We start from the raw sequence: 14229 nt of genomic DNA, 5'->3' as shown, positions 1-14229 counted from the left end.
TATTTGAAACCATTTGCAAAATTATCCCTCTCTGAGAATAAAAAATTCAGATAGAGTCTTTAAAAGCCGTTTTAACATGTAAAATAAGCAAACAAAAATACCTAAAGAAAGATAACCTATTCTATCTAAGAAAGAAAGATGGTCAAAAGACTATCCGAACGTAATAAAATTTACCGTGTTTCTGGCAGTATAAAAAAACACAAAAAATGCACGGAAAATTTTACCGAAGTGGGTTTGTAATAAATTTGGTAAAATTAATGGTTATCTAATCTGTGATAAAATCTAGTAAAAGTGGCAAATTTTGCTAATTTTATCAGGGTGCCTTAGAGGCCATAAAAACCAATTATTTGTTTAAATCTACTTTTTTTGTATTTTGTACTTTATGTGGGAGCATTAAGAACTATAATTTTGAGTACCAGAATTTCCAATAAACTATTACCATACGAATGGAAAGATTACTAAATGAATGGTTTTAATGGATTTTATTTCATTAATCAAAATTATATATTTTTTTTTCAATAGAAATGCCATTACCATACAGTAAAATACTTTTACCAGATTTTTTTTCTCTGTGCAAGACTGAATAAAATGTTTCCAGTCATGCATACATTATGATTTAGTAAAGTAACGCATAGATTATTTGCATAGTATATAATTGTAATTTCTTTTACTATAATTAACGCTTTCTCTTTTTTTCAGCAAAGAAAAATGTTTTAGGTGTATTATAATACATGATAAGCATCCTAATGTATTGCAATACAGAGAAAGTAAGTTTAAACCATTTAATATTTCAAATAATTCAATTTCGAAATTGCATATTATTAATATATTACTGCACCTATTATGCTCTTTGCTGCTCCTATTTAATATTTATTCTCATGATGTTCTTAATTGGACTAAAAATTTTCAAAAATAAGTAAATAAATAAATAAAATTGAAAGAAAAACAATTAAGACTGTGGCACATTCAAGTGAAAAGGCATAAATTCATCTTAAACCCAGATAATAGAACCAAAAGGTTTTAATTGCAAAATTTACCGTCATATGGCGCTGTCCATTCCTTCTGTTTTTCCGTAGGAGGTGCTTTAAAGCAGAAAAAATGCAATATCTGATTACGACGAGGGAGTGTTTGTGACGGGGGACATTTGCAAAAGCTTGCAGTAGGATTTTTATTCATTGAAAGAATTAAAAGAAAAGAAAATAATTAGATTTTCAGCAGTTTTTTTTCAATTTACATACTTGTTACTTACATTTCAATCTGTTCAAATAAAATTTTAAAAATATATGAGCTCTGGGGGAGGGGCAATGCATTCCCTGTCACGTAAGTTTGCTACAAGAAAAAAAAATTCTGAAAATTTAGACGTTTTCCTACCACCTATTTTTAAAATTATATATTTGCATCCTGCACAGCACTGAGTAAAAGCTTATGACCAATAAATGATTTCACTACTTCTTTAAGTCTATTATTTTTTCTACATATAATTTTAAAAACTATATAAATCTTCTAAGAGATGCATATGAAAACTGTGTTGTATTCAAAGCTTTAGACTATTTGAAAGACAAATAAACAATTTTACTTCCTTGATTGTAATTAAATTTAAAGAACTATATATGAGTTTAAATGACTGTATAAATAACAACATAAAATATAGAAATTATTATATAAGTTGAAATAACTATATTTTTGCATTCATCACTCCATATGATTTTCTTAGTTGTTACGTGTTACGATATATGACCAATAATATTAAAATGAACCAGATTAACTATTTCATTTATTCTAAAATAAATACACAAGATTATGTAAATTACGTGTAATAACATAATGTACTAAAATGTGTGGACAATGAATTCCTCTCGCAAGGAACGTATTCACAAATCAAGCTGAATTTTATGTATAGATAGTTTTTTTGCTATTATTATTTATGAAATATTACACGCAAGATATTTTTCTATATCACTTCGATTGCAGAGGCATTACTTACTTTTTTGCGAAAACAATTGTATAGCATTGTAGAAATTTTGCAGAAATATGCGATTAATAATGGTAGGAAAAATCCCGTTTAAGATATTTATTAAAAGTAATTCCAAAACATTTCTTGTTAGAGTTCTAATTCAGCTAATAGGCAGCTTTTGATAGGTCAAATGTAGAAAATTGTGTGAGACTACTAAAAAATTACTAAATTATTACTAAAAAATATTAAACTTTTAATCTTACGTCATTTATGACATAGTCATTTATGTTTTTCGTCTGCAAAATAAAAGGGTAGTCAAGTAAAAAATATAGGTTTTGGCCATTTTTAACCTAATAATTATTCTGAAATTTTAAATAGACAAAATAAATTTTAGAATTGATCTTAGAACTCAAAAATATTCTTTGTAAAAAAAATCAGCCCGATTGGCAAGTGACACTTAGGTATCTTGTATGTCAGTCAAATGCAATTTTTGCTTAGTGCCATGCTACGAAAATCGTTATAATTTCTTCTCCTTTTACGGCGTATACTTTTAGATCAAAATAGTAATTTAATAACACATTTATAATTTTTATTTTACTTAAAATTTATTTATATTTATTTGCCTTGAATTTAAAACAAACATGGTTTTAAAATAAATTATAACAAGCACTTACATTATTTTTTTGAATTTGTGTAATTAATTTCTAATTAAAAAACTAGAAAATTTAATTTTTTTAGAAGCATATACTCCTCATTTGCTTAAAAAGTATATGCTTTTAAAGGCGAAGAACATATGACGTCGGTAAAGCTTGCAGAAATTTTCCTGCAATATTTAGGAAAACACGGTTTAAAAATAGATTTAGCATATATTTAAGATAATTTCTTTTCGTATTTTATATTTAAATTTTTGTAAAAATTAAAGAAAAACTACATAATATCTTCTTTTACTGCATATATTTTTCAGTAAAAATGAAAATTTATTAATGAATTTATTAATTAAAAAAATATTTGATTTATACTTTAAATAAAAAAATATCTATAAATATAAATTAAACAAATATTTAAATCATTTTCCTTTGACTTTAATTTTTAATAATTGTTCTTTCTGACAAACAAATATGTTTAGTTTAAAAAGCTTTCTTCAAAATAATCATGCCTTTTATTAATTAAATATTTAGTGTAATTGTAAAATTTTTTGTTACATGTTTTTAAAATCATGGTGCAGAAAACTATGTGCTGCCACTGGTCAGTTTTTTGTACTTTATGTAAAAATGCTGATGAGTAAAAATAATTAAACCATTTTATAGCTTACTGTGATGAACATAGGACGTTGGAGGAAGCCTGTAGTAGTTTAACTGTAGACAACCATTTGCACACAATGTTTAAAGGTAAGGAAACACTTTTGTTTTAATTTTAGTAGCAAATACAGTATTCATTGTAATAACTAATGCTCAAACTTCGTACAATAGACGCCTGAAATACTCTCAAGTATGACAAGCAAAATAAAAATGTTATTTAACCATACCCTACTCCATATATTTAGACATGACTGAATATTCGCTATAGATATATAAAGTTACTATTTATTAAGATTTTTATAAAATTTGTTCATTGCATGTTCATTAGTAATAATTATTAAATAATAAAGAAATAGTTCTCTTGGAAACTCATACGATCACTGATTTCATAATAAAAAGTATTAACAGAAACAAAACTGAGGGAAAATGGCTGTTTCTCATCATTTATTTATATGTCTTTATTAAAAGAATTTTTTGTAAATATTTTTATTTAATAAATTAATTACGCCTGTATTAAATGGAATGAAATTGCATTTTTTTTCAAATACAGAATTAATATGTAACGTTTTGTTCACATAATAAATAAAATACATAAGTTTAATTTTTACATTATTGTGCATGTTTCAAACCAAACCACATTAAAATAAGTCTGAATATTTTTTCTCATAAAACCCTGTCAGGTAGGATAAGTTAAACCCTTTTTTCAAGGTAATTTTCACTAGAAGAAAGAGATTTTTCAATTTTTAATTTTCAATTAACTCGAAAATGGAATATTGCTTAGATAATTTATGCACTTTTTTTTTACTATGGGAAAATGAAATGTAGGGCAAAGTTGTGACCACGCAACGAAAAAAAAAATCCACAAAAATTATGTACACGTTGTTAAGTATAATAGTCAATTTGTAAAAAAATTATATTTTAAATAATGCTGTTGCCTTTTCAAGGAATTTCATCAGCAGAAAACATTCAGATTAAAGTCACATAATTTTTCAATAGCAATTAAATTTTTAATGCAGACTTTAAAAAATATTGATTTAAATTGAAATTAAAAATCAATTAAGTAATTAATATAATTAGTTAATGTAAATGTTTTTTTATGTAAATGCAATTTCTTAGTGTAGCAAATTTTCACAAATACAAACAATATGGCAAAATTTGAAATTTAAGCTTCAATATAAAAATTATGTTCGATTAATTAAAATTAAATTAATATAATTTTTATTTTAATCATATGCTAATCCATAAAAAATTTATATCCTTATAATTATTCTTATCCCCAAGGGAATAAAACGTTACTGTTTATTATTTTTATTTTTTGAAACAGACAATGTAACAATTTTTATAATTTGCAATTTATTAAGCGACTAAAAAATCAATTTTATATAAATTAAAACTGAATCAATATTATTAGTATTAATCTATACCACTCCATAAAAAATTAATATCATTATAATTATTGTAATGCCCAAAGAAATTAAACGTAACTGTTTAACTGCTTTTTTTGCATCCTTTTTTATAATGCATATTTTTAATTGTTAAAAAATAGTCCAAAACATCTTCTTAACAATGCTTTCTTCCTTTGCAGTTATCTGTGCTGTTTCAAATTTATTAACCTAATACCATAAAACCATATTTAAATAAATCAACCTTTTAAATAAGCATATTCCATGAAGAAATTGAAACAAAAAATTATAAAAATAAAACTATCCCCCACTTACTTTACAAGAGATTTAGAGCAGCCATCAGGGGATTCCTCATTTTTTTCTTATTTTTTTAAACGCATGCCTCCCGCCAATTCCAAAAAAGGTAAGTGTTATTTCACCAGTGGGTAACATTACCGTTAAAAGAAAGTGTCTCCTATTCATAATAAAAAAAAGAAGTATGCAATAATATACCTTAAACAAAATAAAAATATTTGATAGCTTGTAGTTTGTGGACCTTTTTGATGGTGAAAGTTTCAAACACGAATGCATAATTATGTACTAAGCAGAAATGTCTAAAGAAGCATGGTTTGTGAGTGTTAAAAGACATAAAAGAGCGTTTGCTTAGACATAGTGGCAAAACTTATGATAAAGAGAAAATATCTTTCATCTCATGGGAAATTACGTGAAGAAAAATCGAAATAATGTTGCGGTCGATGGTAATGATAACTTTGCACGTGAAACTTCCATTACGACGGCTTTAAGAAAATGTATGTCAGTGGTACCGTTTTATAATGTATTTTCAAGTTATTCCCTGTTTTGGCACCTCGGAATATTAGTTATTCATTGTCAGTCAGAAAGTAAGTGTACATAGATCTACAATACCAGTTGCAAAAAAATATTTTCCTCCATTTCTTTTAAAACAACTGACATTTCGTTTTTTTTTCTTTTTCTTTTTAAGAAAATACTGAAACCAATTCTAAACTAAATTCGTAATAAATTTCAAATATTAATGTAATTTTAAGATACAGTTTTGATTGAAATATAAATTAAAAATGCTATAATATTTCCCTGTTTTGTCACCTCGGAATATTAGTTACTCATTGTCAGCCAGGAAGTAAGTGTACATAGATCTATAATACCAGCCCGCAAAATTGTACTTTTTCTTCCGTTTATTTTAAACAACTGGCATTCTGATTTTTTTATAATCTAATATTTACGTAATATGAAAGTAATTTTACGATTCAATATTGATTGAAATGCAAATTTAAAAAATAATATATCGATGAAATGTAATTTTAGTGTTATAATAATTTTTCCTGGTTTATGCATCTCGGATTATTAGATATTCGTTGTCAGTCAGAAAGTAAGGGTACATAGACATACAATAGCGCTTGCAAAAATGTACTTGTCTCCCCATTTTTTAAAACAACTTTCTGGCATTCTAATTTTTATTTATTTTTATATAAATACTAAAACTAATTTTTACGTAATAAATTTTAAACATGAATGCAATTTCACGATCCCTGCTTGCTTGAAATATAAATTTGAAAAATAATAAATCAGAAATATGGAATTCTAATGTTTTAATTTTTTATCTTCCACTAATGTGAAAACAAAAATGCTTAAAAAGGCAAAATAAATTCAGAGTTTAGAGTCAAAACACCTAATATTATTAGTATATATATTGGGTTGTTTTGATTTTCGATTTTAATAATTGTGTTGTATATATATTTAAATGTATACATTTAAAAGAAATTTCAAAAATTTTGTCTGAAACCCTTAAGACAACTAGGTTTAAAAAAAATACCGAAGAAAAAAGATAAATATACATTATCAAACTTTTCGAAAGTTGTAGTAACAATTTAATCAGTATTAAATTGTGAACTATCACCATAATTATGTAAGTATTTTCCATGAGATGTCTACTGATTTTGAATAGTTATGGTCATTACGAATTCATTTAAGATAAAATTCAATCTACTTTATCTGTCAATATGTAAGAAGTTAAACCGTAGAAAAAGCATGTTTTTCAAATAAGTGCCTATAATAACCTGGAACTTAAGAGAAAAGCTTAATGAAGCCTAAGAGAAACAAGAAAACAACATATCTTTCTCAAAGTTTCTTATTAATGAAAAGTTTTGTCCTTCCTCTCACTGGCTAAAGGTTTAATTCCACATATTTTTTCATCATACTTTGGTTGTTTCAATGCTTGATTTTTTTTTAAAAAAAAGTCACATCCACTTGTTCAGAAAAGTTTTCCATGCTTAGTTTCATTGAACATAAAGGTGAAATAACCAGCAGAAATAATAACACCAGGTGAAATAACCAGCGGTTTGTCCGATAAACCATAAAGAGTATGGTTTGGAACACTGCTTCGTCGTTACGGGTTTGAAACCGTTTGCAACAGGTACCGTTAAAAATTTGCAAATACAGAACTATGCAGTTTGTTAACCATTTACAACTAGCATAGTTTCTAAGCCATAAAAGGACATTGGAGCTCTGTGGGGGTTGCGTCATTTATGCAAGAATGATAGCTAAATAATCTAATTCTTCAGGGTCACCTATATAAGAGTTCAGGACACTGGAAACTTTTAATGTATTGAAGGAATATAAGAAATATTATATAATCCATTCAGGGAGTTGAACCCCTGCTTAGTCGTTCATGACGTTGACCGAACATGACATGATTCATGACATTGACTCCGAACATGACATGATTCATGACATTGACTCTTACACAATTTGGCTTCACAAGGTGGGCCTTGTTGGCGCGGATACAATTCTGGTTGTTAAACCTTATTAGGTAAAAAACGTACTAGGTAAACACAATCAATAAAAAAATTTCCGTACAGCTAACTGTTTGAATATCATCTTTTTTTAGGGACTGTTGTGGTTGAATATGGTAAAATAACAATTAATTATATTGCTATTAAAACCTTTTTTCCGAGAGTTTTCCAACCATGCGTAATATGCTACCAGACTCAAATGTAAATTGCACCAAAATGACATTTTTTTTAGCTGTGACGTTCTTCTCAATCTAGTGAAACTTCAAAAATAAAAAAGGGACTTTCTTATAGGGCCTTTGCTAGCACAAGGTGCAAAAATGAACCGGGAATGTCGGAAAGTCAATTTCTCACATTCCATTGCATCTACAGAATGAGTTCCGTATTTCATCTATTCCAATCCATTGTGCTGTAAAATATGGACTATTTTTTGACCAAGTTCTCTATTGCTCTTCACAGAGTACTGAAATTATTCCACAAACACTTGACTTTCTGTATCAATAAAGAGGGGGGATACTTTGAAGATATTTAATAGTAATATATTTTCCTAAACAATCTTATTAATGGTAGTTTGCATCATTTCTCAGGTATTTTTTTATTTATTTTTTAATAAAATTAAATGTAATTTGTTAAACTTTTCACCCTAAGGAAAAAAAAGTATGATCAAGGCTTCTAGAATGTGGTATACTGTGGTTGTGGTTCCATGGAAACACGAAAAAGTGCGGAAATTTTAATCGAGACGTTTTGCTAAAGATTTTTGTGAAAATAACACTAAAATATTATTTTATAATATCTGTTCGAATTTGATACTTTTATCATGATAACTCAGAGCATGGCCTAACAACCATTTATTCGGTAAAGCTCTTAAGTAACAAAGCTGTTACAGTATGTTAAGTTCAGTCAGTTTTGCAGTTTTTACTAAATATATGGTAATAAGAACTATAATTTTAAAAGCCAGAATTTCCGGAAAACTGTTATCATATGAACGAAAAGCATTGCCATATCAATTGTTTAAATACCCTAGTACTTAGTTTTATTACTACAATTATTTATTTTTTAACCAGAAATCTCTGTAATGTACGATAATTTTTCCAGAATTTTTTTTCCGTATGACATACCGTAAAATTCCGTATAACTTAATAAAACAAAATAAACCTATGAATGAATGTCATATACTATATATTTAACAGTATAAATATTTTTTCCTTCTTATATTTTCACAACTGTGCATATAACCATTTGTTTTAGTGCTATTTAGAACTGGCAATATCTGAAATTCAAATATTTTATTGTTTTAATTAATATGAATTCAAAATCAAGTTTATAATTATTAATTAATTTCTAGTTACACTTTTAACAGGTTTTTTACATGTTGCAATTATAATTTTCAAGCTTTTAATACTATGTCTTAAATAAGAAATAAAATCCTCTTACAATATGTCTATCACAAATGGAATTTGATGTTACAGATTTTTTTTTATTTAAACCAAACAACATTTTAACTAAATCAAATTAGACTCTTTTTTCCTATACATTTTATTTGTGATTTTAAAAAAATACAATAGGATTTCACAAACGGAAAAAAAGCTTTAAAAAAGTATAAATCAAAAAAGTATTTATTTTTTATCAATCTTTTCCAAAGAAATGCAAACTATCCTGACTATTTTTGCATCTATTAAAAAAAACACAAAAATAAATTAGATTTTTTCGCGCTATGATAAAAAATATATCCAATAAAACATTAGAGTGGGCGTAGGTTTTTGTAAAATGAACTACACATATGCTAAATGGACTTTATTGCCTTATTTTTCAAAACATTATGAAAAAAAAAAGAATCAACATTTATGCAAATTGTTAAAAATATTTAAGAGTATTAGTGAATAGTCATAAATTTAAAAATTGTGACTACCTTTCTTTAGTTAATATTACAAATATATCACTGAATAGCCTAAGGATAAAAAATTTTAAATTGTGAACTGTTTCCAGACAGAAAGATATATGTTTCGAATAATAAAAGATAGACAGATTTGTAAGTTTTAAGGAATAACGCTTTATTTTTTTATTTCCAGATAAATATATACTAATAAATTTGAAAGTATTTTCAAGAAAAGGATTACAGCTAAAAAAATAATTTGAAAGATGAGATTAATATTAAAGATAAAAGTAAAACAAACTGTTAAATAAGATAAAGAGGGCACCTAAAACAATTATCCATCATATTATTATCTAATATATGATTTAAAACTAATATAATTTTTTTTAGTTAATATTACAAATATGTCACTGAAAAGTGTCACTGAATTTTTTACTATGAACTGTTTGCAGACATAAAGAAGATATAAATTTTATTTTTTAAACAGTAACAATACTTCATTTTATAATACCAGAAGAGTTTATAGTAATTAATATAAATGTAATCATAAGAAAATTATTACAGCTAAAATAATATACGAATATAATATTATTATTACGAATATGAGAAACTGAGAAATAATATAAAGATTACAGATGAAAAACTAGACATATTAGCAAATACGCCTAAATTTAAAATTCTGTGCTATTACACTCCCAGCAAAGACAGATTAACGTTAAACCATAACATCGGTACCATGAACAACAATGAAGCGCACATTTTCTCCAATCTTAATAAAGTATTAAATTGAACTGAAGTGGAATCATTGTTTCATTGTTGAATCATAAACAATAACTTTATTTAAATTGAAATATAGTATTGCGTAATCGAATTTAAGCAGTGCGATATTATGATTCAATTATCTCTATTAAGAGCTGCAGCAAATTTAAGCAAGTTTTCTAAAATTTATTTGCTACTTTAAAAAGTTCTGCATTCGCAATCAATTTCTAAGATATTCTCTGATCTATAATACGAATATGTTCTCTTGAGCTCTTATAACTCAATATCAATTATTGCAGTGCGTTCCTCTCCTGTGTCGTGCCCTTTCAAAGGACCCTTCACCTTCAATTATAGCCGTGGTCAAGGAGAGTGCCGGCATCCTCCATCAACAATTGACACCTGCACTGATGACTCTCAGTTACTGTTCAGATTTCAGGCTTGTGCTGATGTTATTGGAACAGAGAGTAGTGGTAAGCTAAGCATTTTATGCTTCTTTATTTATTGTTAAAAACTATATTAATTCCGTGAAATAATGCTTCAGTTTTTAATTATGAACTATATTATGAACAATAATTTATCAGAAGTACGCTGTAAAAAATTCCGGATCAAATTCCGGTATAAATTATCGGCACTTTGAATACATTATCGGTGGAGTCCATTTTTACCGCAATAGCTTACGGAGCAAAACCTGTGACCTACCGTAATTTTTGCAGCAACAATTACCGTAAAATCACTGAATAACATTAATTATATAAATATTACTGTAAAAATTACGGTGAAGTATATTTTACGGATGATGCACTCAAATTGGCGGTTCTTGATACCGTAGTTTATTCCGAAATTTAGAAATTTCGAAGCAATTATCATACTTGTTTGTTTTCTTTTTTAAAAGCTAAGGATATTTTATGTAAATTACTTCAATATTCTTATTCTTTGTTTGAAAAGATTAATAGCTTTTTTTCATTAAATATGTTAAATTTTGTAATGCATGTAACATTGAAATGTATTTCAGATTAGTGTAATATGCAGTTTCAAAACTTAACAAATTATCTTGAAGAAATTAATTTTCAATGCTCAGATTTCTTAAGAATAAAATGCTTTTGTATTGAGCTGAAAAATTTTACTGAAAAATTAAGATAAAATATTTTTCTCTAGAATTATATTATGTATACGAAAATAGTATATATACAACATTATAAAATGCTTAAGACTTAGGTAGAGAGTCTGAGATGCTTAAAAATTCCTAAATATAACAATAAAAGATAGAAGTAGCGTCGTTAATATGCATAAAATACTTTCGATATAAGTTGATGACATACCATATTCATATTCTGTTATTAATTAATAGCAAATATAAACTTAATGCACTATTATTAATCAACGATTAAATGGTGATATTATGCATAAAACAGTGTATCGAACGCGTAAAGCAATTACAAACGCAGTTTATACTTGAACAATAACTTTCATCAATAAGAGCATTTAAACTTTAACTTTTGAAAGAAAATGCAGATTAAAATATCCTTCTATTCATGTAGAAATTTTGCAATATAATTCCTCAGAAAAAATATAATTCCTCATTACTTAAAACTTGAAATCTCTTTTGCTGTAAATACTTAACGAATAATAATTGCGAGACTGTTGGAGAAAATATAGAAATTAAGAAATATACATGTTTAATTTACATACCTACTACATTAAGATTTGGATAATATGAGATTTGGTAGATTAAATTAATAAATAACATAACTGACGAGTGTTAAAATACGGAATACTTCTCTCCGCTGAGCAATTAATGCTGTTGCAGTTAGTAAGCAAAGATGAGTTGAGTCATGAAAGCAACTGATTAAGCGTGATTGTCATGTGATTTACGCGGCAAAAGAGACCGAAGCCTGGGGAATTTTATATGTCCCTGAAAATATAATTGTCAACCATATTTTGACCAATAATATAAACTATGGTGGGTGCCACATATCAGAAAACCCAACAGGGGATCGAAGTTTAATCAGAAAAGGCTCCCTATTTATATGACTTTTCCACACCTGCCTTCAGCAATCAACTCTCGGCCTGATCACTTGCTTTTACTGGGTATAATTATGAAATTCAACCGTTCACTTAATCACATGAAATAAAATTATTTAACCATGAATGCATAAGATTTAGCTTCAGGAAATTATTTTCTAATCATGTTTACTTAGTAAACCATGTTTACAAAATAGTTTAATTCGTAAATTCAATTATTTCCTGGGTAGAAATTATACGTCTTGTTTTTATTTAACTTATTCAAAATTATTTTCCTATATCATCTGCATTTTCACTCACGAAATTTGCGTTTGTTTCAAACAACAAAAATAAATTGAAAATTGTGTTAACAAGTTTCAACAAAATATAGTCATCTTAAGTAAGTAAAGTTCTTAAGGTCTATAAAATTTTATGTTAAAATAAATAGTTAGTCATAAAACACTGTAAAAATTTGAATCAAAATACGGTATTTGTGTACATCATAAGTACATTTTTACCGTACCATTTTTACCATAAGTACATTTTTACCGTACCATTTACCGTACATTTTGCCGCAAAGTACATTTTTACAGTAAAATATTATACCGTAATTTTTAAAGTGATTAAATGGTTTTACGGAAATTATTACTGTAAAATATACGATAGATAAATTTTTTTGTTCCATAACATATTCTGATAGTAATAAATTTTGCGTTAAAAATTATCATCAGCCTCAGTGCCGGTACGTTTTACCATAATTTTATCCGGAATTTTCTTACAGTGTAAATCGAATTTTTCACATCTTTATGCTTCAAAAAATTGTAGTATTTAAAATTGTAGTATTTAAATGCAAACAAAACTTGAATACGCAGGCTTTTAGTTTATTAGCAACTAGCATGCAAAATAACTAATAATTCAGTGAAAACTAAATTTTTATGTCTTGTGATATTATTAATTGGTAAAAATATCGATTTATACTAACAAAATACTCAGTTGATATATTATGAATCTCAAAAAAGAAGAATTTATATTATTTGAAAATATTTCCAAAATTTCTGAATATTATTAATTCTTAAAAATAATGATTTAAGTAAGCAAAACGCTCATTTGCTTCACTATAAATCTAAAAATAGGTGAGTTGATAGCTGAAATAAAGTAACAATTATATATTTATTTTATATATTTAGATTATAATAATTCCGTACCGTAATAAAATTATTGAGGCATGAAAGAGAAGAATTCAGCCCTAGGAAATTAACTTCTAATCATGTTTACAAACTAAATTAACTTACCATTAAATAATTTAATTCATAAATTTAATCATTTCTTGGGAAATAAACATACGCCTAACATATCTTTAACTTATTCAAAAGTGTCTTCCAACGGAAAATATCATTTGCATATTTGCCCACGAAAGTCGTATTTGTTTCGAACAGCCGAAACAAATTGAAAAGAGTGGTAAGCACATTTCAACAGAATAGCAGCAATGATTGAAAAATCATGTATTGCTAATTCACGGGCTTGTTCACCCGTTCGAAATCCTTCGCCGCGTTAGTTCAATCTATCAAAAGACATGATGGAATTTTTCTTTTTACAGAAGAGGAATTAACTTGCCTTGCAACTTGGAAAGAAGGTTCTGCACATTATTTAGTGGGTAAAATGAAACCAAGAAAAAGTTACGCTGTTCCACATGGAGATGAAAATTACTACAGATGTTTCGTAAGTGCTTCTTTAATTTTATTAGCGACTGAAAGTACTTTTTCTACTTTTTCTTTTACGTCCCTTTCACACATTTTTAAGATTATTAAATAATTGTGTCGTGAGTTTGGGTTGACCTAAAACTCATCCCTTTCAAGATGCTATTTACTTTTATAGCTTAACTTTTGATGAATCTCATCTTAAACCGTGTACTTGGCATTATATTTTCCAAATTTTAATTCAGTTCATTTTTTATTCAGAAAAATGTTTCGATAATAAAGCGGGGGATGCCCTTGTACCAGAGCCTTATTGTATTTTTTTTTAGTATCAAAGTATTATAGCGGTCGTCATGTATCACGTTTTATATACAACCATTCACGGAAAAGAAGGGTTTAAACGTCGGTACTTAAATTCAGGAAGTCGTAAAACTTAACCGCAG

The 14229-nt window shown here is 26.9% G+C and overlaps 1 protein-coding gene across 1 annotated transcript in view; it reads left to right on the top strand.

The window, feature by feature from the left end:
- The window catches only part of LOC107445946 (uncharacterized), a 221001-nt gene that overhangs the window by 156960 nt on the left and 49812 nt on the right, over window positions 1–14229 (top strand). The window contains exons 3-6 of the mRNA XM_016060463.3: window positions 700–767; window positions 3262–3342; window positions 10391–10561; window positions 13690–13811. Coding sequence (XP_015915949.1) covers window positions 700–767; window positions 3262–3342; window positions 10391–10561; window positions 13690–13811 — 442 coding nt within the window. The remainder of the gene's footprint in view (window positions 1–699; window positions 768–3261; window positions 3343–10390; window positions 10562–13689; window positions 13812–14229) is intronic.

The sequence above is a fragment of the Parasteatoda tepidariorum genome, chromosome 11, assembly GCF_982258835.1.
Source record: "Parasteatoda tepidariorum strain Cologne lab strain chromosome 11, Ptep-v5.0, whole genome shotgun sequence".
Lineage (NCBI taxonomy): Eukaryota > Metazoa > Arthropoda > Arachnida > Araneae > Theridiidae > Parasteatoda > Parasteatoda tepidariorum.
Note: the sequence above shows the minus strand (reverse complement) of the source record. Positions and strands in the feature narration are given on the sequence as shown.